At 39.7% G+C, this 26,087-nt stretch overlaps 3 protein-coding genes across 21 annotated transcripts in view; 2 read left to right on the top strand and 1 right to left on the bottom strand.

The window, feature by feature from the left end:
- BAZ2B (bromodomain adjacent to zinc finger domain 2B) overlaps positions 1-4,293 on the top strand; it is a 109,875-nt gene extending 105,582 nt beyond the window's left edge. For all 15 annotated transcript variants that reach the window (XM_030952169.1, XM_030952159.1, XM_030952166.1 and 12 more), the window contains 3 exons: positions 135-397; positions 1,046-1,189; positions 2,839-4,293. In XM_030952169.1, coding sequence (XP_030808029.1) covers positions 135-397; positions 1,046-1,189; positions 2,839-2,992 — 561 coding nt within the window. In that variant the 3' untranslated portion in view covers positions 2,993-4,293. The remainder of the gene's footprint in view (positions 1-134; positions 398-1,045; positions 1,190-2,838) is intronic.
- Positions 4,294-6,476: 2,183 nt separating this feature from the next.
- WDSUB1 (WD repeat, sterile alpha motif and U-box domain containing 1) lies at positions 6,477-23,024 on the top strand. Of its 2 annotated transcripts, XM_030951835.1 has the most exons (11): positions 6,477-6,935; positions 8,307-8,717; positions 11,872-12,056; positions 14,875-14,967; positions 15,675-15,768; positions 16,038-16,071; positions 17,784-17,824; positions 17,911-18,017; positions 18,952-19,131; positions 21,154-21,288; positions 22,636-23,024. In XM_030951835.1, exons 2-11 carry the CDS (start codon positions 8,320-8,322, stop codon positions 22,788-22,790), a joined length of 1,422 nt encoding a protein of 473 aa, XP_030807695.1. In that variant the 5' UTR covers positions 6,477-6,935; positions 8,307-8,319; the 3' UTR covers positions 22,791-23,024. The 2 variants fall into 2 exon arrangements, with proteins under 2 accessions (XP_030807695.1, XP_030807696.1); XM_030951836.1 differs by lacking the exons at positions 6,477-6,935; positions 11,872-12,056 and having other exon boundaries at positions 8,588-8,717.
- TANC1 (tetratricopeptide repeat, ankyrin repeat and coiled-coil containing 1) overlaps positions 22,967-26,087 on the bottom strand; it is a 61,104-nt gene continuing 57,983 nt past the window's right edge. For all 4 annotated transcript variants that reach the window (XM_030951831.1, XM_030951832.1, XM_030951833.1 and 1 more), the window contains one exon: positions 22,967-25,799. In XM_030951831.1, the coding sequence (XP_030807691.1) occupies positions 24,437-25,799 (1,363 nt within the window). In that variant the 3' untranslated portion in view covers positions 22,967-24,436. The remainder of the gene's footprint in view (positions 25,800-26,087) is intronic.

Raw genomic sequence — 26,087 nt, 5'->3', positions numbered from 1 at the left:
GTGAATAATCTCTAATATTAAATATTTAATTTGTTTTGGTTCTTCTGTTTCTGATCGTCATTATTGTCTGTCAGTGATAACAGAGGTTTTTGTAATTTCTAGGTTATTACTTATTTCAGTTGTCTCTATTGTAGGCAAGTGGTCAAACTCTAAAGATAAAAAAACTTCAAATTAAAGGTAAAAAAAGTAATGAACAAAAGAGAAGCAGGAAATTAGCAGGGGAAACAGAGGATGAAGACTCTGCAACTACAAGCGTTGCCTTAAAAAGAGGAAAAACAGACCCTAAAAAAAGAAAAACGGATGAAAATGTTTGTGTAAGCCAGTTAAAGCAAGAAACTTGCACTGCTGTTAAGAAACCTAAGAGAGACGGAGACTCCAAGGACCTGGCTATATGCAGGTAAAGTGTCAGATGCTGAATTTAGGGGTAAGTCTTACTGAAACAAGTAGTACTTGATCCTTTTTCTCTCTGTTCTGGGAAACAGGAGTGCTGTTCTTTGACAAATGTACATATCTATACACGTTGTGTGTCTGTGTGTATGTATGTATGTATACCTACACACACGTGTGTCTTCTGGGAGAAGAGTGAAGCCCAGCCCCAGCAGCAGTGGCACTGACACCTTTCTCAAGGGTATCAAAGACAATGTCCGCTTCGTCCAAACAGGCACATGTGAACCATCTGCTGTGGTAGCATTGCTGCTCAGTCAAAAGGGACATTGTTTAGCCTTGTCACACTCCTGGAAAGTCAGTTTTAGCAGCTGGTTTGCAAATGGTTTACACTGAGGATCATAGTTGCAGGACCATGTTTTCTTTTGGAATGTTGATCATTAGAATTTCATCTCACATAGGTCGCCTGGAGAGAACTTAATGCTATATTAGTTACTTAGTCTATGTACATTGTTCTCAGCCTTCAACAGGGTGCAGAATAACGTTTTCCTTTTGTAAAATGAATAGTTTAGGAGTTCATAGGAATTCATGTAATAGTGAGAACACTGTGAATGTATGAATAAAATCTAAAAATACTGATTTGAAACCTTATCTTATTTAGTATGATTCTCTCAGAATTGGAAACTCATGAAGATGCCTGGCCTTTCTTACTTCCTGTAAACTTGAAACTTGTTCCTGGTTATAAGAAAGTTATTAAAAAACCCATGGACTTTTCTACCATTAGAGACAAGCTAAGTAGTGGACAGTAAGTAAACCTATTGTAAATTGTACTTTACATTTTAAAAACATTTAAACACTGAAACACAATACATTGTTGTATTGCACTAGGGGGAGGTGTTGTATTGCACTAAATAGTTTATTTAGTTGTCTTTGTATTGGTGATGGGAAAATTTTACTGGGTATATCAGGTCACGTGGATGGTGTATTCCCCTTCCCTTTCACATGGTTGCTCCCTCACACACTTCCCCCCGTTTCTGTGTTCCCGAGTGGTCCGTCCCACGGGTGGACCCTCCCCTTGCCCCTCGCCAATGGCATCCCATTGGCCATGGTCCTCTTTCCCCGCCCCCTTTCCTTGGGTATAAAACTGCCCTGCAAGGGGGCCACGCCCTCTTTTCTACCTGGGTGGTCGGCATCACGGCAGTGTCCTGTCTCAAGCCAGTAAACCGGATACTCGCTCCCACGTGAGGAAGAGCGCTTCTCTGTCTTTTATCCGCCGTCTGTGCAAGTCCGGGTGGGCTTGAGTTCGAGCTGGCCGGATTGGACCCGTACAAAGCCCATAGAGAGCCACGGATTATTGCAATACATGTTTAAAATTAGCCAAACTATATTGTTCTGCTCTGACACATCTGTGATTACTTTTACAGTCAAAATAAAAATTCTTGATTGTATGCTTTTATCTTTGCCATATCCAAGTGAAATAGCATGTTGGATAGGAGAATGTGTGGAACTGGCTGAAAAACAATAAAACTGCCAGGTCAAATGCACCAAAACAATCAAAAGGAACCTTTTTTCATGGAGACACCTTAGTGTTACTGCGTGTCACAGAGAACCAGCTGTGTAGGCTTTAAGCTTCTGGAGTCCCTGTAAATATGTGGCTGTGGAGTGAAATGCCAGCTCTGTTGTAGGTAACACTCCGGTAATGGTGGTTAATCATTTTATAGTCCTAAAATTAAACTGCTTGGATTCTTAAAAGAAGACCACACTACATGTCTCTGTGTACCTTCCCTCCTTCTTAATATCCCTATGCTCTAATGAATCTGAAGATGGACCCTCTGCAGTGCCTGTTGGCTCCACACAGCAACTTCCCTAGGATAGCACAAGGAGCTTTTTAACCTCTTCGGGCTTTTTCTCCCATGAATATGAGATTTAAATGCTCCCCATGTGCTCATATCACTAGACTTGTAACTTTTATTATTTTTAATAATTCCTATGAATATTGGAACACTCTTTGGGCCATTCAGGGGTATGTTCAAGATAATAAAAAGAATTAGCAAAGACAGTGATCACAAGATTATTTGGGCAGCCTTTTTTTGTACCCATTTGTTCCTCATTTAGATAAATTAGGCTCTATTCAACATTTTGAAAGGACCCTGAATGCAAGAATAGATGCATAAATGAAAAACAGCCATAGCATTTTAGCTAGAAAGCTGTTGAAGAGAGGAATTCATTTTCTAGAAGTTTGTTTTCGAGTACAGGCATGAAATTCTACCTTACAAAACTTGTGAGGAAAATAACAAAACAGTGACAAGAGAGTATTTCCTTTCACCGATGTTCATTTTCTTGTTAGAAATTCTAATTTAAATTCTTACTTAAATATTTTCTCATTTAGTTGAAATATTTTTCCTCTGTGATTCTCTGTGTTCCAAAACTCATTCACTTTTTTCTTCTTTTTAGGTACCCTAATCTTGAAGCATTTTCGCTGGATGTCAGGCTTGTTTTTGACAACTGTGAAACTTTCAATGAAGATGATTCTGACATAGGCAGGGCTGGCCATAACATGAGGAAGTATTTTGAAAAAAAATGGACAGAGATTTTCAAAGTGAGCTGAAGCTACTAGGATTCTTTTTTTCTTTTCTTTTTTTTTCCTTCTTTTAAATGAGGACTGATAAGACCAGCAATGTGAACTATATTTACATGGAAGTGCAAGGCACATACATAACTAATTTTTTCCTTCAAAATATCACGGAGTTGTGATACTAGTTTTAACGGCTTCACTCCTACAGCAACCATGGCCCCTTGGTTATTGGTTTGTGTGTTTTAACAAACTAATTTAGGTAGAACAGGGAAGCACACCCAAAGAATTTCAAAGAAAGGGGTGTTATAGTGCAATAGCAATTTATCAAAACGCACTGAATATTCAACCACCAGAGCTCTACTTGGGGAAATGGTTCTCTTTTCCCTTTCAATAAATATCTATTTTTCATTTTTTTTACTTTGTAGTTTATTTTTTAGTGAATGTATTTAATTTTATGAATTATTTATGATTATACAGCATTCAAAATCTTCGTTTTCTGTGAAAAGGAAGAACTAGAAAATTGCTTTAAATATTGAAAATACAACAAGGAATGTTTTAAAATATAAAACAAAGCCAAGTAAAACTGTTTACACTGATGTGCTGTGAAGGCACTAAAAATTAAACTTTACTGTAGAGTTACAAGTACATTTATATATATGTTGCTGCATCACTTGTGTAGTTAAATTGTATTTCAAGACAGTGAAGAAAAATTGAGACATGTATATACTGTTCATTATTGTTTATATTAAGTCTTGTTTTAAATATGTATGATGTGTACATATTGTTTGCAGACATTATTGTTTATGCCTTAGGAGGATGGTAGCATTTTATTTTAGTCTTAAGGTAATTATAGCTCTATGGCTTGTACAGTAATTATCCTCTACCAACACTGTGGAGTCTCCTTAATCTTGGTAGTGCCTGCCTTTAAAACAGGGTGTAGGGGATATTAGTTTTCCATTTTTCTATTTTGTTATATAATTTCAAGCCCCCACGGCCTCAAATCCAAGTATAATCATTATTTGTATCCATGTGGAAGAAAATTGTGACAATTTCCTACGCACACAGTATTTTTTCATATAAACATTTCCTCCATTTGCCTTGCCACAGAATAACAAAAGAAGACATTTGTAACCACTGTGTTTTATCTACTGTGTGTTGTGGTGGCCTGTTGGGGCAGATAGATTGGAATTTTTTTTGTACTAATGTAAGAGTACTTGAAGTTTTATTTAAAAGAAATGTTGTGGAAAGGTAGCATTCTTTTTCTTTTCCCTTTTTAGGAGTGTTATTTTTCACTAGTATGTGTGGCACGGATACAATAAAAGACTGTTTTGCAAACCAAATTTTCTTGACAATTTTAATACTTCAGGTCCTATGTATACAGGTTTTTTGCTTTGGGGTATTTTTTAGATAATATCCTGGGAGTCTTGCATTTAACATTGAGTTCTTTTTATGATGCATCTAATTCTCTTGGGCTTTTAATAGTAGTTCATAGAGAGTAGTTCCCTGCCTGTAAATAACAGAGGTGGGCAAGGTTGAGATCACTGCGCTTACAGACATGGAAATGCACGTGTTTGGTCATGTTCCTGAAAACCGCTGTCCTTGTAAGGTTCTGTCCCTTCTTTGGCCTGTAGAAGGGCATTAATCAGAATCCTTGCTCTGACTGAAGAAAATACAGAATTTACCAACAGATATTGTGGAACCACAATATCTGTAGTTCTCTCAAAATAATGTTGGGGTGTTGGTTTTTGCTTTTAAACTAGGTCTGCCGTGTTTGAGTCTTAGTGTCTATTTTTTAATTAATGTTTCCATTGCTCTCCCCAGAATATCTTGTTCAGTAATATTTTCTTTTATTACAAAGTTCTGTTAGAATAATCTTTATTACTTTGAATAAAAAAATCACATTTGGGTGTCAGACAGTCTTGCATGCTAATGTGAACTTCCACACTGACTGCTCTGTGCCTTTCCTTTTCATGACCTTTCTGAAGTCTTCAGTAAAGAGGTTTGCTGACATGTACCAGAGATGTGAAGATTAATCAGTGTTTTGAATTTATGATGGTAAGCTTGTAAGAAGATATTATAAATATGCTTAGGTAATTGAGAAATCTAGTTCTTCAATGATTTTTTTCAGATTTTGTGCTGGTTTATGCTTTCTCTGCAATACTAGACCAGTTAGTTTTCTGAAATCAGACAGGTCACTAGCTACACTACATACAATATCTATAGTACAAGTTGCCTTTTTTTCAGTTTGTATCCCAATTCAGCTGAACAGCCGGGAAGGTGGCAACATCTACTGCTAGAGTGATGACAGTGAGACAAGCATCACCTCTAACGTGACATGGCCAGTGTATCACTTTCCTTGCTAACAGCCAGTGTCTTCCTTACTCTTGCAGTAGAATTAAATTTACAGGAAATATAATATTTGAATAGCCAGCTTGAGTCATGCATATGCCCTCATAGATCTGTAGAAAAGAGCAGGGATTTAACCACTAGAAAAATGTTGGTAATGCTTCCTCTTTGCTAATTTTCTCTCCTGTTAGTGTTTGTACGTTTTCTTAAGAGGAAAAATTTTCCAGTGTGCTGTCATCCTTTCCGAACAAACATGACCAGTCTTAGTTTACAGAATTTATTCTGAAACTTTCAAACTTACTATTTTATAAATACTGTAATGGTACTCAATGAAGAATGTTATGGTGGAGTGTGAGTTCTCTTTTGTCTCTTGTCATCTCTTTGGAAAAAATGGGATGATAAAAAAGCAGCTGAAAATCAAAATACATATCTTTAAAAAGAGGTCTAAAGCCTTCTTTTTAACAGTGGCTGTCACCTAGGATTCAGAACAGTGAAAGACCAGGCTTCAGTCGTGGATCACAGAGTGTGCAATCAAATTAAAGTGCTATAAAACAGAGCATGAGATGGTACAGACTAAACACGGAAGGCCAGTCATTTACGGAATGCTTCCTGGGCATTCCGAGAAACTGACTTTGTCTTCCTCAAAACGTGTAGGTGCCGGCTAAACCATTTATTATGTGTAAGTTGCTGAGCGTGTATGTGAAGGCGGGGGAAGAGGGCGATGGGGTGTTACCTGACGGCTGCTGGGCCGAGGGGAGCACTCTTTGCTGGAACTCCCCTTCGCTCTGCTCGAGGGCCGCGCCTGTGGCGGGCGGAGGCCGGGCTGAGGCGGTCACCGTGCCCATCTCAGCCGCAGAGCGTGGCCCCGCTGCCCGCTCGGACACGGCTGGCGCCCGGCAGTGCTCTGACGTGAGGGCGCGGCAGTGGCCGGGATAGCGTCCGGCCCCGCCAACATGCCACGGGCGCTGGCACCGCCTGCGCCCACGCAGCGTTCGGCGGCTGTTGTGCGGCTCCGGGCGGAGCTGAGGGGGAAACGCAGCTCCGGCTCCCCCTGCGGCCTGCGCGCAGTGGCGCGGCCCGGAGCGCACCATGCCGGGAGGCCGGGGGGGCACCGCGCGTGCGCAGCTGCCTGGGCCGTGCGGGGTGGCCGAGGCGGGAGGCGCCGAGGTCGGGGCGCGGTCGGTGGGGGCGGGATCCGCTCATGGCCGACCGGGGGCCGTGACTGGGGGCCGCGGGGTCCTCGCGCAGCCGGGGCAGGGTCTTGTTTACCCGGCACCTGCCACTGGAGCTCGGGGTGACTCCGCCGACCTTCCGAGCGCGTCCCGGCCGCGCTGCCGGCTCGATGGGTTGGGTGGGGCTCTAGGCTGCGGGGAGAGCAGTAGGGAAGGGGCTGCCAGCCGTGTGGGGAATTGCTGCAGCTGTTCCCGTGGGCCGGTGCTGCTGGTTCGTGGATTATGAGAAAAAATACGTAATTGCCAGAGATGATGCTGTGGTGCTGAACATCTCTCTGGTGACGAATGCTCCCGCTGGTCCTAGCTCCCTCAGTCGATTTGTTGATACTGAAACCTCTTGTTCTTAGGTTTGCTTTTCTGCAGTGAGCTCCTGAAAGTCTCCTGACAGTGAGATCAAGGTGCCTTTTTCAGCTCATCTTTCCAGATGTTAAGTTTTCTCTGACTCTTCGGTTTCTCGTAGTTGAAGAAAATATGTTTATTTTCTTTCTGCAGCTATGTTATTGATACTTCATTTGTTTAATGGTTTTAGAGTGGTAGTAAAACTGAGCATCCTGAAGCTAAAGTAGGTAGTATTCAATTATCTTGTCTTTAACTAAATCGGTGGACCATACACTGTCTGAAGAGAGTATTTTGCCCTTACATATGTACCTTTGTGTCTGTAGGTATATGTGCGTACCTCTGCATATGTGTGCATACATTTATACATACTTACATGTCCGCATACATACAAACATATGTGTGTGTGTATGTTTCTATGCAAAAAAAAAAAAGTGTGAGTATATATAGTTTTGTTCACAGATGCCTCAGCACTGAAAGTATTATTCAGAATTAAGCACTTATCTAAAACAGCAGACTATTATATGTTAACTCAATATAAATAGTATTTCTGGGTTTTCATTATAAACAGCTTATAAGAGCTATAGGCACTTCATTTTGGCTCTGTGCATTTATTCTCAAGAAATTTCTCTGTGATCTGCAGCATGGGGAACAACTGGTTGGAATGTACCTCTTTGGGGATTTCCTGGACCTGAGCAGTGTAAATCACTTGTCTGATGCAATTTAAACTGGTTCTAGCAGTTTTACATCCTGGAAAAATGCGTGTGAAGTTCACATTGCCTTTTGTTGTTCTGTGTAGCAGCAAATGCAATTTCTGGAGAGGTTCCAATGCTGATCACCCAATTAATATTCACATTTTGACTTAAATGTTTTAGTCAGGCTGGTCAAGCTTTGGATTGGGAACAGAAGTATGTGGTATTGCGCTGATGTTTTGCCATCGCTACTGTTGCTGTCTGTGAAAGTAAGCAGAAGGGAGCTCTTGGACAAATTCAAACAAAAAGTAAAGGGATGCAAGTAAGGACAGGTACACTGGGAGGACTAGAGAGAGGTCTTTCGGGCAGTCAGGGATTAGGTTGGGAAGGCTAAGGTTGGGCTGTGAGGATAGTGAAGCCCTGGCACAGGGTGCCCAGAGAAGCTGTGACTGCCCCATCCCTGGAAGCATTCACGGCCAGGCTGGATGGGGCTTGGAGCAACCTGGGATAGTGGAAGGTGTCCCTGCCTATGGCAGGGGATGAAACTGCATGGGCTTTAAGGTCCCTTTCAACCCAAACTAGTCTGTGATTTTATGATTCTCTGCTTAAACAATGCTAGGTGAAAATCTTACTTTGCAGATAGGTTTTTCTTTCCTTTTTTTTCCTTCAGAAGTTGTCTTGCTAAGGTAGTATGTTTCATTTAAGAAACAGGAAAATTAAGTCTGTTTAAATATTTTTCAGGTTTTTTTTTCAAATGGCGACATTAATTCACACTTTATCAGATCATAGTGATGATGTAAATTATTGTGCCTTCTCATCATCGTGCTTGGCTACTTGTTCCTTGGACAAAACAATTCGTGTTTATTCTTTGAGCAACTTCGCTGAGCTCCCGTACTCGCCTTTGGAAGGTCACACGTACGCCGTGCACTGCTGCTGCTTCTCGCCGTCGGGGCTGGTGCTGGCCTCGTGCTCCACGGACGGCACCTCGGCGCTGTGGGACACCCGCGACGGCCGCAGGCTGGCCGTGCTCCAGCAGCCCGGGGCCAGCCCCGTCAGGGTCTGCCGCTTCTCTCCTCAGGCCACATACCTGTTGGCAGGGGCAGCAGATGGCAGCGTCGTTCTTTGGAACGTGCAGTCCATGAAACTGTACCGGTGAGTGCCAAGTATTTTCTGACAAATACTTTGTTTTGAGGTGAATATAGTTCAAGCAGTGTGCTAGACTGACAGCACTGATGGATATCACAACGAAACGGGGATAGGATTTAGATGACCGAAAGATTATCGATAGGAGAGGGAGAAGTGCTAAGAAGCTTTTTGGTTTTTTAAGTTAAACAATGCAAACTCAAGAAGCTTTAATTTTTACAAGGCCATCATACATCTGAATCCTGATTTTTTTAAAGTTAATTTCATTGATTTAACATGAGATCAGGATGCATTGCACATTGTATGCATCTGGTTCCTAAAGGGTGGGTCAGCAAACTGTGGTACATAATGCACAGTTAGTGGAGCCTGACTGTACTGTGTGCTTTACACATAGTAGTATAAATTAAATGTTTAATTATTAGGAGTTTGGTGTCCAGGAAGGTCTTAGAAGCTTGCTGGTAATCCAGCAACCAGAGTTTGGAAACTATGGACCTGTCCTGAAACTGTACATTTTAAGACATAAAGTGACTGAAAGAAGTATTGGTGCTAAATAAGTTAAGCATGACAGACAGCATTTCACATAGGTTTCCAAGAAACATTTGAAACAAAGCAGATGAGTATATTTATTGGTGTTGCATAGTTAAAGGCATGAACCTTAGAGCTATCTTCAGAGTCCTTTACATCTTGGTCTTTCAGGGAATTGTTTAGGCCAGTTGTTGTAATCTGTACTTGGGCAAGACATTATTAGGTTTTAGGGCTTATTATCCAACTAAATTACTCTCTATAGCTAGAAAAGTAGTTAAGAATTTGAGCAAACTGATGTTTCACTCAGGATTGAGGGAGCAGCTGTTTCTGAAAGACAGAAGTGTTTGATGTTGGTAGTTCCCTGTCAAGCATGTCCCTCATTTTGTGGCCTCTTTGCCTTCCACAGCGGTGATTTATATGGGAAACTACAGGTTTTCAGAATGATTGATTATAGTTACTTGAAATTGTGTAAATCTGGAAATTTGTCCATAAATTGTCCAAGATTTTTGCCACCATGTTTTTTGTAATACATAAAGAAACACTGAAATGGTTTCTGGTAGTAAAGAGGTACTGATAACCTATTTTTCCCTAATTTTATCATTCAGAAAAATCAGGAAATTCACTCATTAGTATTCTGAAATCTGAGGGTTTGTTTGGAGACATTACTAGTGAAGAGATTTTTTTTATTCAGAATGCTTGTTGCTGAAGGGAAAAACCCAGAAATATGAAAACAACATTTTTTACAATTGTATGCTCTTAATACATGCAGTGGTGCATATTTTAGACCTACATCCTAGTTTTCTTCTAGTTGAATGGTGGATGTATAATGACTACAAAGAAATTATATTGTTATTACAAGCAGAAGTTATTCTGCTTTGGTGTTTTCATTGTACAGAAATAAGAAAAAATTTTAACATTATGATCCTATCCCCTTCAACTACTGAAAGTTCATTTCAGAGTGTTAACAGGCCAGCAGTAGTCAACGTTATATCTATTTTGGGATGTGCACGTGTGTATGTATTTTCAGCTGATGAATATTTTTATTGTGATTTGTAATTGCAGGTAGAAAAATGCACATGTCCTGTTTTTAATAGTTGAAATTAGTATAACACAGAAATCATCAAAGTACTTAAAAATTATGTCAGAGGAAGTTAGTTAACCATCTAATGTCAATATGTGGTCCTCTGTTTCTTTGAAACAGTTGATTGTGTTGATGCTAAAAATTAGTAAACATTTTACTACAGTGTTTTGTCAGTTGACTAAATTATATGGATGGTAATTATAATAAAATTACATAAAATTTGCTCCTTATCTACTCAGCTGTTGTAATTGACAGTTCAGATTGTGAAGTAAGGTGGCTATTTAAATAAGTTCTATGGTGGATGTAAACAACAGGAAAGCAAGTTGACTTGTGTGTGTTTCTTACTGGTCTCTATTTCCTGTTCAGTAGTATTTGGCCTGCAAATTTTAAATGCATGCACAATGATATTTATTTTATTGTTGCTTTCAGAGCAGAATCAGCAACTTTTTGTGTGAAAGAATGAAATTTGTAAAAGCTACACTAAAGAAAAAGGATTGTACATATAAAAATGGGAAGCACTGTAGTGGATTTGGTAATATTCTTAATAAAAGAATTAAGGGAGACAATGCTTTTTAGAAGGTCATGGGTCTGATTAGTGTGACACTGAGTAAAATTTAATTGATTTGTCTTCTGTGGCATTAAGTTTGACACCTCTGGCAGTAAATAAAATTTCTGTCAGTAAAAGAGCATTAGCAGCTGTTCTACGAAGTATGATGACAGAGTAAATAGTTCTGACATTTCTTGTCATGTGACTGTTTCTCATGGCTGTGATTTTCTCCCCGCGCTTCAAGACTCAGCTATGCACTCTTGGCTGGATCTGGTGTCCTTTAAAAGGAGTGAGACTCTTTCGATTAACTTTAGGTTATCAGATAATGTAAAGGATGTCAGGTTGATCCCACTTCCTTCCTGAGGGTTGACCACACTTCCATATCTGCTAGAAATTTTCTTTGAAGATCGGTTTTGCAAAGTGCTTTGGCTGACTTAGTTAAAATACATAATTTCTATCTTGCTTTCTCTTGTGTTCAAGTGGTGCAAAATTAATCCTACATCATAAATCACCAAGTATACCACTCAGGTACACCTTATCATATGGGCTATTATGTGTTCTCTTTTGTCTCTAAAACAGAAGAATTGTCAGTCTTTTTCCCCCTTGTTTGTGTACATTTAAATCTGTGTTAATTATAGTTGTATATTTGTCTTTGACTTTTAAAATGTATCCTGCCATAGAATTTTAACACTGCATTGTGCCTTTTAAGGGTTAAATCAATGCAAATTGTCTTTAGTTTGAAAATTATTTTATCACTCAGTTAAAATTATTGCCTTGGGCCTCCATCTCATGTTTTTCCTCCTGCTGTCAAAGAGCTGGTCTGGTACCTGCTGCAGAGCTTATTTTGCTCTCTTTTCATAGTTGCTTTGAGTTTCTCTTTCCTCTGTTAGCTAGTTCCAAAGTGCAAACCATAGAAGAGTTTGGCTTATTGCATCAGACTGCATTTGAGAGGTCACTTTGTAGAACTTTACCTACTCTAAATTCAAATCCTGTGTACTCTTGCTTTTCAGATCTGGGAAAGTTAAAGGTGGTTCTTTGATGGCTTGTGCATTTTCTCCCAATGGAAACATCTTTGTCACTGGATCATCTAGTGGTGATTTAACCATTTGGGATGATAAAATGAGATGCCTGTATAATGAAAAAGCACATGATCTTGGCGTTACCTGCTGTGATATTTCTTCACATCCAGTATCTGGTTAGTTATTCAACTCATCAGAGGAGGAACATTTTAAAAAAGAGATGTTTATTTCTCCCTAGCTCTTGTTTTCATATTATTTTTGCCATTGGTGCTCAAGATACAAATGACCTTGTGAATAGCTGATGTTTTGGAATATTCTGAATATTCTTAAGGAAAGGTTATTGGTCAGGTTGGTGGCAAGGAGTGTACTAGGTCAACAGACAAGGTGATAACTTTGAGTAGCTAATTGCCCCCATGGCAGACCAGGGTGTTAGGAGATGCAGTGTTTGATTACCATTCTCACTTGTCTCTTTCATACTTTGGTTCCCAAGGAGCAGGACTGGATTAAAACAATGCAGAGAGCTGTAAATGTAATAAGCTAAATGCTTGAACTTTGGAATATGAACAGATAGGCTATTTTCCTGCACCTGACTTTGTCATTTAGAGGAATTTGGGGGAGTAATGAGCCCAGAATCTCCTGCATTCCACTAAGATGTTCAGAAATCTTGGAGCTGTTTTAGCATTTGATCACATAGTCATTTGCTTCTAGTGGAGGTTAGGAAATTGGGAAAAAAACTCTTTGTCAGCTTTAGGAAGTAATGAAGCAACTTCACTTAACAATCTTGTGTGTATACTTTTGTGCTTTCCAGATCTTCATAGACATATTTAGGCTTTTGTATTCAGAATACACAAGCTGCCCTTTCAAAGGCCCCAAAAGTTATAACTGAGCAGCCACTTGCATCTTCAAGTGCTGAACCTGGCAATAAGTACTACTGTGTGTGTACCACCCTGTCTAAGGAGGTGATGCAGAGTGGATGAAAACAGGAGAGAAGCAGTGGGAAAGAAAGCAGGAGGAACCTGAGGAGGAAGGATGTGAACATACACTTCGGAGCAGAGAATTAGTGATTGACAATACCAAATCAAACAAATATATGCCCTCTGAAAGGTGCAGGATCATACTTGGTGAAAATACTACACAAAAAACTCCATCATGAACTAAGAATTGCGTCTGAGAGCAAAAAATATGTTGCAGCTGAAACAGATCAGAGTGTAATTTCCACCACTCCATATCATATTGAAATTATTCTCTTGGTTTAAAAATTACAGCCTTCTGCCAAGATAAACAGGCAACAAAGCAGGTATTTCCTGCGCTGTGGATTTGTTCTGGCTGATTTCTGATAATTCTTGATTTTTTAATCTATATATTATTGAAAGTCAACATATTTCCTTGTATGTGCTGTTTAATCATCAATGCTTGAACCTTCTGGGATTTTTGGCAGATTTAATACATTATGAAATGCATAGAAGTAGTGCTTATCCAGAACAATTATAGATAGTTTTAAATTGAGATTCTCTTTACCTGCTTGATTCAGAGCAAGTTTTGATCCAGAGTGTCTGATAGGTTCTTTGTGCTTTAGGCTGTAATAGGTGGTTCTTCTGCCTTTGGAGTGGATTCAGTCACAGTTGCCTAGGAGCTCATGGGATCTAGAGCTGTTGTGGTGGAGTTTGGTGGAGTTTACCAAGGAATATAGGTCAGGTAAGGAACAGAGGCAGGCTCCTGAACTTTAGGAAGGCAGACTTCCAGCTCTTCAGGGAGGTTGTCAGTCGGATCCCCTGGGAGACTGCCCTCAGGGACAAGGGAATGGAACAGAGTTGGCAGATCTTTAGGGAGGTCTTCTACTGAGTGCAAGAGTCAGTGGTCCCCAGGAGCCAGAAACTGGGCAAGGAGGGCAAGAGACTTGCATGGCTGAGTCAAGAACTGCTGGTCAAACTAAAAGACAAGAAGTAAGTGCACAGGCAGTGGGAACAAAGATGTGTAACCTGGGGAAAGTATAGAGATGAATTACAATTGTGTAGGGAGGGGATGAGGAAGGCTGAGGTGAAGCTGGAACTGAACCTGGCAAGTGATGCAATGTTCACAGCCTCTCACCCACCAGCAGCCCCAAATCCTCTTGGCAGGGCTGCTCTCCACCTGTTCCCCCCCAGCCTGGATTGTTACTGGGGCTTGCCCCAGTCTGGCTGCCGCCAGCACCTGAGGTTCCCATGGGCCAGCGCTCGAGCTTGTCCAGGGTCCTCTAGGGTCCTCCCAGATCCTTGTCCTTCTCGTGTCACCTGCACCACTCAGCTTGATGTCATCTCCAAATTTTCTGAGGGTGTGCTTGCTTCCTTCTTGCTGCCTATTAAATATCTTAATGAAGATATTAAATAGCAGTGTTCCCAATACAGAACCCACCCAGGGACACCACTGGACACCACTGGTACATTGGGACTCTGAGCCATTCACCACTACCCTGAGGTTGCAACCATCCAACGACTGTCTTATGCATCTAACAGTCCAGTCGTGGAACATGATTCAGAAATGTTCATAGCCACTGAATCCAGAAGGGAAAGCTATAAAATTATTGTTGTATTTTACACTTAATGCAGTATTTGCTGAGTGTTTGGCTGGACTGCAGTCATGAAATGTCAGTTTATAAAAGAGAAAAGTTGAATGTGTAAAAGTATGAAAATTCCCTGTCAGATACTCTCAAATTTTGTACGTGGTTAATTTTGAGAATTGCAAAACTGTAGAAAAAATGGATATAACCATATCATTTAGATTTAAAGACTCTAGCAGTATAATCAGAGGACTCAAACATTTCCCACCAAGAAAATTTAAAACATGAGCACAGCTCTGGTCTTAATCTACTTATTCAGAAAAGAGTATAATGATACCTATTTCTTATGTCCAAACTGTTTTAGAACTTCTGCAATTATTTTTATGCTGATGTACTTTACTGATCTGCTGTTATTTTCAATGTTTCTGACTCTCATTTATATATTTTGATTGTATCAGATAGTGAAAATGGATTCAAATACTTCCAGATGGCTTCCTGTGGACAAGATAATCATATCAAACTCTGGCTTATTTTGTTTGCAGATTTCTTAGGTTTGTATAGAAATGTTTTTTGGATATACCAATGTCTTAGGTCTTTAGTGACAATTTAAATTGAAAATCAAATTTGTACTACTGGATTCACAGCCAAACTAACCACAAGTTGAAAGTTTTCTTTTAATTATTAGCTGGAGAACAGCTAAGGCATTCAGCACTTTGTGATGCTGTGCCATATAGATTTTATTTAGCAAACTATTTAACAAGTATTGTAAGTAAAGATTTAAAAAAAATTCTACGGTGGCCTTTCAGCGGGTTGATAGATTAAAACCTCTTAATCTGCCTGGCCAGGGAGAGGTTTGTTTTCATGTTTCAGTATATCCCGGGTCTTGAATAAGAGCTGGAGAAAAGAATGTTGGCTCCTGCAAAAACTACAATGTGGAAACCAAGTAAATTGCCAAAAATATCTTCAGTGGGTGCTTTTTTGTAATCTCCTTTATAAAAAAGTGTGTAAGCATTAATACTGTATGTCCAGGTACACATTTAATTATCTAAAATCTTGTGAGACATGCTAAGACTACAAAGTGATAAAGTTCGAGATATTAAAAGGGGAAGTTGTCTCTGTGATCTTTTTATCCCCTTTTTTGCAAACAGTATGTCACAGAGTCACATCTTTGGTGGAGCTTGGGGCTTCTTAGAGCAGCTTGTGTTATACCTTGTCAAGTATAGCCATATGTAATAATTTACTTTTTTTGTATTTTTAGGTGTTCAGTTAAAATATAAATGCACACTGGATGGGCACTCTGCCCCAGTTCTGGCTTGTGCATTTTCATGTGATGGACAGATGATAGTCTCGGGGTAAGCAGCACCTTGTTGAAATGTCAGGCTGTCCAGGTTCATGCTTCAATATTGTAAAACAGAAAGTTCAAAAGAGTTAAAAATTTCTAAATATTTATTATCAATAATTAAGGAATAGTTCTGTGACCTCTAGAGCTGTTGAAATGTCTTTACAATCAGTCTGTGTCTTCTAGGTGATTGAGTTTGAAATCTTGGGTTGTAGAAAAAGTTAACGAAACACTTTCCTTTTCCTTCTCTGCATCACTTTCATGTCAATGTATTTTTTTAAGGTCTGTGGACAAGTGCGTCATAATCTATGAAACTGTAAGTATAGCGTAATACTGGATCATTTGTTGGGGTTGTCTTTAAATATAAGCACTGCTTCTGCAGTGTCGTAGCAATGAAAAAATACTAAAGAATACAAATTATACTAAGCCAAATGCTTACTGTGCATTTGGGGGCAGGAGGGGAAGGAGTCTAAGGAAAAATATCTCCTGAGAGTTGATCAATCTTTCTCACTTTCTATTTACATTGTGAGGATTTGTCAGTTGATTTCTCTGCAGCAGGGTGTTACTCAATTAATTCCATACTTACGAGTATTACGAGATTCATATTGAAGCGGAAGGATTTTTTTCTTATCCTAACTTTAGCTTAACTTCCAAAGCACGGAAGACTGTAACTTTTGACATAAAATCAGGAATGGTGAACATAGAAATTCTGTAGTTAGTTATATGTAAAGTGCAAATAGAAGCATAATAAAGAACTCAAGAAAATTTTTATATTAAGCACAATGTCTTTAAAACCTATTGTTTAAGCATTTTCTATAGTAACATTGTTATCTTCTTTATTATTCACCTGTAAGTGATAAATATACCTTTAATACTTTATAGTATTAAAAATAGTAATTTTGCTGAAAATGAAGGATGAACAAATTTTAAACTTCTTCAGCTTGCTCTGCACATACTTGTTGTATTGATACAATTTTAAAATTAGCATTAAAGTTTTTTGGCAAAATCACTAATACAATACCTGCAAAGTTTTTGGCCCAGTTATTTTAGTAGTTTAGACAGGTACGTAAGATGTCCTCTAGAGTTCAGGAGCCTCAGAAAATTGGAAGATGAAGGAAACCACAGCCTAAATATTTCTTAATACTGTTCATCAGCTTTTGTGGCCTTAGGTTTTTATCAAATGGGACAATAAGTTTTCTAGTTCTGAAATTCTCCTTTGGATATACTCAAACCCTGCCTGGACACCTGCTCTAGGTGATGCTGCTTTAGCAGAGGGGTTGGATTATATGATCTCCAGAGGTCCCCAGCCATCCTGTGATTCTGTGGGGAAAAGTAGCGACAATAAATCTTTGTGGGAGGGAGAGAGATTTCAGCCTATATTAGGGAACTTCAGTCACGTTGGACAGCTCAAAATATTGGAGTGCTGACTGATCAATTAGTGATTCAGAATAATTTTTCTCATCATCTTTCCAACCTGTCTGTACCTGTCAAAGAAATGCTATTTTTCATAGGAGGGAAAATATTTCGATAATAAGTTAAAACTGCCAAAATTCAGGGATTTCATTTTTTAGTCAGTATTTCTTGGCCAAATAGAGAATAGGTCAAATAGGTGTGGTTAATAATAATTAAGGTCCAATTGAAGGCTTGTGAGTTGACCCCCACAATGACCCTTTTGGTCATTTCTAATACAAGATTTATAGAAGAAATGTCTTTATCTACACAACCAACCAGCCAATATGGATTTAATTCAGTCAGTGTTTCCAGCACTCTTCTCCCTGCATGTTCCACGCTGGCTGATTGTGCAGGGGAACAATGCTCCAGGGCGTCAAATATGGGCTTAAAGCAGGAAATTCCAGTTGCATTTCTGATTCTGCTGCTGATCAGCTTTGTCAAAGTTGTGTAACTTCTCTGAAGGTGCCTTCTGTCACTTTTCAAGAAGCAATATTCCCTGTTTTGAAAGGAAGCAAACAAGTGAAGAAACACTTTTTTTATTCTTTAAGATTTAAAATCACAATAACTTTTTTACAGAGTACTGGCAATACCCTTCATACTTTGTCTCAGCATACAAGGTAAGAAACCAGCATGATTATTCTGTTTCATAAATAAAAGAAATCCTTTTCTGATGAATTTTCAGACTTTTTTTTTTTATTTGTAGATATGTTACAACTTGTGCTTTTGCACCACATAGTCCTTTACTTGCCACAGGCTCAATGGATAAAACTGTGCACATATGGCAGCTTGACCTTAAGCAACCCTGTGCAGGTCAGTGTGTGAAGTATTTGAAATCTGTTCTTTTAAATTCAAAACACCTTCTGAAGATGCAAAAATCCCTCATTCTTACCTGCACTTAATGTGTAACATCAGGATTGTGTGCATGCTTTTTATCTTCTAAGTAGCCTGATTAATGCCCAGAAGAGGTACTCTCTTTTTATTATTTTGTAAAGAAAAAAATACTAGACGTATCTTACTTTTATTAATTTGGTCTATCTGTTTTTCTGATATTTGCAATTGCTTATTTTTGGCCTTTAAGAGGTGAATGTTATTGCCAGTGTTGAAGCACTTCTTGGACACCTGTAATTTGTGATGAGTTGAAAATATGCTAATTGCAAGTGTAATTGTCAATTAGAAATGCACCTTGCCAGTTGTTATAGGTGAAAAGCTAATTGTACAAATGACATTAGTGCCATTAATATAGGATAACTAATGGTACAGTTTACACCAGCGCCTCATGTGTGTGGAACAAAGGTATATTTTGTCTTTTTTCAAAGCGCAACAGTAAGTTTGGATTTTGGTGTGCCTTCTAAGGATGTGCAGGGTGATTCCAGTGTCTGCTAACTTTTCTGGTTGTTTGTTAAATTCAAATTTGACAGAAGTGTGTGCATCTAAGAGATTAAATTCTTCTAAACTTTGAAAATTGACAGGTAAAAGGTAAACCCAAATTACTGCCCTCCCTCACAAAAGAATCTCTAAGAAGCATTTATTTTCTTAGTTGAAGAATGTATAGTACTGAGAACACTTAAAAACAGGATCTATTGAGGACATTGTTTCTTTGGACTGAGAATTTCATTGTTGTTTGCTTTTGGGGGGTTGTGGTGAGTTTTTTTTTTTTTGTGGGGGAGGGAGGATAGTGTTAATTTGGGTTTGTTTTGTTTTGTTTTGTTTTGTTTTGTTTTTTAACTCTTTTTCATTTTCAAAGGAGGTACTGTAGAAAATGAATCAAAGGTGGCTATTGAGGACTGGTCAGAGGATGATGTTTCAGCCTGGCTCTGTGCACAGGATTTAACAGACTTTGTTGGACTTTTCAAAATGAATAATATTGATGGCAAGGAACTACTGAATCTTACTAAGGAAAGTCTTGCTAATGAATTAAAAATTGGTAAGAGTATTGAAATCCAAATAGTTTTTAATCTCTAGAGTACTTGAAATGTTGGAATGAAAGCAAGTTAGGAGTTCCATACATGGAGTTTTCCCCCCTGAAATGCCTTTTTTATTTCATTTCCAGGGCTGTTAAACCCCCTTATTTTACATTGTCCACAGTATTCCTTTTTTTTTGTGTGTGTTTGCTCATACCTGGAGACATAAAATGCACTTCCACTACTGATAATGTTAAATGGTCTTACCTGATTTTGTTTCTATTTTCCTTGTTTGGTCTTGTATTATTAAGCTGAGGAAAAGGAATTTCAGCTTTTCTCTATAATTCATGTTTCTCACTTTGGTAAACGGGTAGTCTGTAGTTTTTCCTATCAGTCTGCAGAAGTGCAATGTTTAGAATTGCGGGTGGTCACCAACCTTGAATCGAACAGTGAAATTCCTAAGTGTGCATTTGATGATGACTTTTGGTAAGGAGCAAGCAAAGCTTGCCTGGCTCAGACAATTTCTAATACATCAGGTTCATACACTGTCCTATTGCTTTATTGCAAAACTGTGATTACATTTTAGAAGGAATCAAAAGGAAGCACCATATTAGTCATGATTCCACAGTGGTCATTATGAAATAAGAAGATTTAAAATAGTGAACTGCACTGGAACTTCCGAAATGCAAGTTCTCTATTACTTTTGATGGCCAGATTTAGGTGTAAATTAGGTGCTAATACATTTGCTAAAGTGAGGTCAAGTACAACAAAAGCCTGAAAGAGGTAAGAAATCTATTAAAAAGTACAGTTGGATATTTTTCGTTGTAGGAAGACTGCTCCCTTTCTTTTTGTGTGTGTGTGTGTAATTGGTCCATATTGGATCATATTATCTCTGTGTAACAGCTGGCTTTGCTGAAATCTAGAAATAACAGAAATGCTGGGAATCTGTCAGGAATTGTCATCCATGAAAGACACTTGGCTTCCTCAGTTTATGCAAACATTTTCCTTAGCATTGAAGTAGCATAAAACTTTGTTGCAGCAATTGCCAGCTGAGGTTAATCAGATAACGCTGACTAGAAAGTTCTGTGAGAATCGAATGTAGTGTGACTTGCTACAAAAAGAGTTCTCTGTGGGGAGAAGGTATAGAAAGGTATAGAAATTATGGTCTCGTATATCTGACTTTAAAAATTGCTCTTTATCTGCCATAACGCAAGCATTTACAAAGTAGGAAAATACTATTTGCCTAAAATGAACAACATTTTCTTATTATTCATATAATATGTTTATTTTATGAATAATGTTCTTCATATTCCTGTTTAACTAAATGTTATTCATATTCCTGTTTAACTAAATGTTAGGTGTCTACCACCATACCAATGCTTGAATGAACATGTTCTTTCTCTCCTTGATAACTTGTTTTCTTTCCTCTGAGACTGTGATGTAAGATCTTGCTAAAGACCTCTAGAAGTTTTTCACACAGTCTTTGCAGTTTGGAGGACATCAGTGTTCTTTAAAAACCGCAGGCTCAGGCACCTTTCAGTTGTGCCTTTGTAAGCCGCAGACGGCAGCGCTGTTCAGCAGTGTAGTGTATCAGAGGTGGGTATGACCTGGCGTGTTGAATGCCAGCGCGAAGGTGAAGGGAGATCCAGTCTGTTGGAGGTGCACAGCTGAACCTTCCCACTGGCACTGCTTTGTCCTGTGCCAAGGCCAGCCCTGCAGTGTCCCGTGGCAGGCTGTGGCTGCAGGGCAGTGCTGCACTCGCACTCTGTAGGTCAATTGCATGGCCACCAGGCCACTGCTCTGCCATGGCTCTGCTGCACCTGCACTGGTTTTACTGACTGTTTTCATTACTACCCAAACTTCCTGTTGCACAGCAGGAGAGAGAACCTGTGGCAGAGCTGACTGGAGTGGGAGCCAGGGGTGGCTGCAGGCTTTTGGTTTAGGGGGTGGTGAGATGGAGCTATGTCTCCTGTAACATATTCCAAGACCTGACCTCTTTGCCTTACCTGTTGTGCTGTCCACTTCATGTACAAATAATTTTTCAGAGTCTCTAGGCCTGCGCAGTAAAGTTCTCCAGAAAATTGAAGAACTCAGGATGACAATGACCTCGGTTTCTGTTCCTGATGAGTTCCTATGTCCTATAACAAGAGAGCTTATGAAAGATCCTGTCATTGCCACAGGTATGTCTCTACATGACATGGACTAAAACTAATTACTTGAGGGTAAAGATAGGCCCATTTTTGCATTCCCACACCTATTTAACAGCAGACCTAGAAAGCTAAACTCTTCTAAACAGCTGTTGCAACAAACCAGAATTGTGATAAACGTTTACTTTCCTGAATTACAGCTCTGATATGGAGAAAAATACTCTATCAAGCAACTTCTTCCTTTTCTTAATGTGGCTCCCTTTATGTGCCTTTGTAAATATAATTACAAGCCTAATTACAGTGTTGGCTGAGTAAATGCAAAATGGAATTGTGCATTCAGTGGGGCAAAAAGGAAACAAACAAATCAAACCAGCCCCCCACAAAAAAACCAAAAAACCCAAACCAAACCAACAACAACAAAACCAAAAAACAAACAACAAACAAACAAACAAACAAAAACCCAACAAAAAACCCCCAGGCTCATTTCTATGCTTAGCACACCATCTATAGGGCACTTAAAAGTTTGTACAGAATGAGACTCCTATAAATGCAGCAGCCATTGGAACTGTGATATGTCAGCAGCATAAGATGTTACGTAGTTAAAACATTTTATGAAGAACTATTGTTTTGTAGTTCTATTCTTGGGGGGAGAGGGCAAGGTGAGCATACAAACATCAGATCAGTATATTTTTTTTGTTGCTCTGTAAACAGTAACCAACTTCATCCAGTTCTGAGGTATTAGGCAGACTTCTGAGAATTAAAATGGCCAAAATTTGAAGACATTTGCTAACTGCTGGAGTGATAGCTGTTTTATTCAATAAGGAGTAAGGAGACAAAAGGAGGGGCATAGGGCCCAGGCTTGTATTCTACCACAGATATTCCTGGGTGACTGACACTTAGCTGGGGCCTAAGTTTTGCTCTTTAAGGATCAGCTGGTTCAGCTACAAACTCTTAAGAGCCAATGTCTGTACCTGGGCAGGTGGTGAGGGCTCTGCACAGGCACAGCTCAGGGCTGGGTCAGCCAGGTGGACAAGGCCCCTGTTCAGCAAAGCAGAAGGCTTTAGCTGTGTTAGGCAATTGATGGTAATGAGCTTTTATTTCACATTATGGATCATTCAAACTGAAAAGAAAGTCTTATTTAACTTGTGCATAATATATTTTGGCGCTTTGCAGGCAGAGACAGATACATGAAACCAGCCAGAACTGTTTATATCCACAGTAAAGACTTCACATACAGTGTACTTATTCTAGATCTCAATTTTCCTGTTTGCATGTATTTATTTCCTTACTTCCCTTTTACATTTAAACAGCTAACATCTGCACAGTGCCACAGTGCCCAAGCCTCTGTAATATGAGCTTTTGTTGATGCTTTCTTTGCAGATGGCTATTCCTATGAAAGGGAAGCAATGGAAAACTGGATCAGCAATAGACGATCTAGTCCCATGACGAATCTTCCTCTGCACTCTCTTATGCTCACACCAAACAGAACACTAAAAATGGCCATTAGTCGCTGGCTAGAGACTCAGCAGAAATAGTTAAACCACTTAATCTTGAAGTTGTTTGTTAAAATTAATTGAAATTTTATGCAGCTGGAGGAATTAATTGTATCAGAAACAAATGGAAAGCAAAACTTGTCTTTCTCTTCTATCTGTGGCTGGTTCAACCTTCACTGCTGGAAACTCCCAGAACAACTTTTAAGTTCCTGGTGGTTCTACTTTGTGGTATTTCTGTTTAAGAATCAAGTACTCAAACTCAGTTTTTCAAATAAAATTTTCTAATAATTTTTACTACGTTTATGAGTTTTGAGTCTTCATCTTGTCAGGTCAGTCTTTCAGAAGGTAAGAAATAGCAAAGTACAGGATCTGTATTTCTTTTTCTACTCTAACAAACCAAAATGTGTCTTTCTGTGTTCCCCATTACTGGACACGTAGTTGGAAAAGCTGGGAGAGAGTTTCTCCTGTAACCATCAGGGACTGCATCTCATCCCACAGGTATATTAATAATCTTTATTTTGTATGGAAAGAGTACAGTAGCTGTGCAAAAATAGAACTACAGGACAAGACTAATATGGGACTTGTACAAATTATCAAAGAAACAGTAAGCAATAAATAAGCTAAAGTGTAATGATACAAACTGCAAAAGGATGTGTAGAGCTGGGTACAGCTGTTTACAATGTACACAGAACACTGTAATCAAGCATGATGGGAAGAATATAAAGCTGAGCACTCCAACTGAATTGCACTCATAGGAATGTCACTGCAGCAGTTCAGTTTCAGTATGTTCTTGCCAATAAAAATCCTCATTTCCTTAAAAAACCAACATCTCAACTTCATCCTGTCATGCAACTGCACATACGCTGTTCCTCAAACTTTCATGTTCACTCCATCCCTTTCTTGGGTTTCCCATAAAAACATTTACTAAGCATTTAGTTGTTGTACCTTTTCACAAATAAACAATAAATCATTTTGCTTTAAGATAGCACCCAAAGGTGATCAGATACCCTATATAAAGTGCGATTATTGTTAATAGGCCATAATAGTGTGTTCTTCAGTGCAATAACCAATATGGTCAAAGCCTCCCAATACACATGCAAATGTCACTCATTTTGTTTAATTTCTTCTATTTACTAAAAAGTTTTATTTACACATCAAAGCATGGCTGCTTGTAGTTTACTCATACACAGATTATTTTTGCTTCCTAAATGTACATCATGCAGCCCAAATTAGAGCCCACTAGAAAAGTGATAAAATAATTTGATTTGAAAAAAATGCATGCATGTACAGATCTGAGTATTCTGCAGCAGATTATCGCCCTTAGCGCTGCTGTGAGACATCAGCACATAAGCAATTTGAGAGGCACGAGTACTATATGTGAGATGCAAGAGAACCAAAAGCCAAGACTGAAGCCGTATGTGTAAGGAAAGGCTTATTTAATGGTAACGTGATAGAAAGGATTTCTCTGCTCAAGCTCCTAGGCCCACCTAATTAAGTCTTTCTACGCTCATTTGTTATTCCAGTTACTGTCACTGCCCTGTGATGGTAGGAACAGTTGGAAGTGGTTGTATCCCATTAAAGACTGCTCCCTGGGACCCAGCCATGCCGAGGCAGTCAGAGTTTTGTAGAGCAGTCAGACCCTGTGATGTTGTGAGCCCAGTCTACCCTGTCAATGTACAGAACAGTATTTATACATTTGATTCAATGAACGATCGCTTTGGTTTTGCCGTGGTGACGTGACTGAGGTGGCCATCCTGAGTGCTGTGGGATGGCAGTTTGGCTACAGCATCGGGGTATAATTGAGAACCTTGGTTGGGTGATCTGCTGTCTGTACAGTGGGGAGGGATTTGGCACGTGAGCTCCTCACGTTCTTTTGCTTGCGCGCTGCTTTGGCTGCCATCTCCAGGGGCAGCACCTGTAGAGGATCCCTTAGTTGAGTAGTGCTTAACTGAGAACTGCTCCAAGTTGGAGGGCTGAATGCCTGCAGAAGCAACGTTCGTGGATAATCCATCTGCTGCCTGAGAGTGCCAAGTGCGACTAGATTGTGTGTTTTGCTGCTGAAACCTTGCAGTCTTGTCCATGATTCCCATAAATGGGGTATTGCGAGGTCGGTGCTCAGTGCCCTGAGCTTGACTGATGTTGGTCTCCTTGAGTCGAACATCTGGGCCCAGCCCCTTAACACTGCCTGACAAACTGCTGGCTGAAGTGAAGCTGCTTGATGAGCTGGCAAGAATCACACTACTGGATGGAGAGCCAGAAGAGCCACCACTGGGTACAGGGCTTTGCTGCCTTGAGTCACTAAAATTCATTGGAGCAGAAGCTGTTGATGTGTCACCAGGTTTAGATTTACAAGCAAAAGAACGAGAAGAGAGAGTCTCATGATGCTGTGGATGTGAATGCTGGCTGGACACAAACTTCTCATTGTGCAGTTCAGCTGTGAGATCTGTGGAAATGCTTCCAGATGAAAATATGTTTGTCTCATCCACCTGTTGACTTTCACAGTGCCGGATGGGCAAGGGACTGTGGGGAAGATGCTGCAAAGATGATTGTGGCTTGGTGCTACATTGACTGCTTCCTGGTTTAGATCCAGGCTGGAGGGAGCTCAGATGCTGATTTGTTTTTACAATCTGTGCCTGCTTAGTTGGCTGCATAATCAAACCTGGCTCTCTCAGGTACTTGTTGCTTGTTCTGCTTTGAGGGGACACACACTGAGCTTTCTGAATACCTTCTTGAAGGGTCCTGCTAAATAATGAAGCAGCGGAGGAACATTGCAGCCTTTGTGGAGGAGAAACAGACTCACTGGGGTGTGGCAGGTCATCTTCCCTGTCTTGAAGATTAAAATTATCGTTCACACCTGATACAATTCCTTCCTCCTCATTATCAGAATTGCTCGTTTGTTCAAGCAGCTGTGGACACTGATGCTTCTGTTGCTGTGTTCTCTGGAACTGTTTGCACTCCTCTTCCACCCGAGCCAAGAGACGTTTTATCTCCTGATTGCTGGGGCATATCTGAGTGGCTTCCCGTAGGTCAGAGAGAGCAGCAAGTAATTTTCTGTTTAGGAACAAATAAGTAAACAATGAAAACTGGGGCAAATCTGTGTCCCAGCATTGCCTACTACTAATCCACCTCCACCCTTTTAGCAAAATGTCCTGATTTGTTGCTTCCTGCTGCAGGTGGTGACAAGTTACAACTGGAAATTCTCCACCACTGGAAATTCTTAATTAAGGTGGAAGCACAGACCCAACCCTGAATGCTTCCCTAAAGTATCGTGATACCCCACGCAGGCAGGCAGGAGAACTCTCTGCTGGGAACAGCAGGAACTGACAGTTTGTCGCACAA

This window comes from Camarhynchus parvulus, chromosome 7 (assembly GCF_901933205.1).
Source record: "Camarhynchus parvulus chromosome 7, STF_HiC, whole genome shotgun sequence".
NCBI lineage: Eukaryota > Metazoa > Chordata > Aves > Passeriformes > Thraupidae > Camarhynchus > Camarhynchus parvulus.
This window is presented reverse-complemented; position numbering and strand designations above follow the sequence as displayed.

Excerpts from the sequence above, each read along its gene's own strand:
- WDSUB1 (XM_030951835.1), top strand. The coding sequence starts at position 8,320 with ATGGCGACATTAATTCACACTTTATCAGATCATAGTGATGATGTAAAT. Across the intron at positions 15,769-16,037 it reads GGACAGATGATAGTCTCGGG|GTCTGTGGACAAGTGCGTCA; the intron begins GTAAGCAGCACC and ends TATTTTTTTAAG. Across the intron at positions 19,132-21,153 it reads TGCTAATGAATTAAAAATTG|AGTCTCTAGGCCTGCGCAGT; the intron begins GTAAGAGTATTG and ends ATAATTTTTCAG.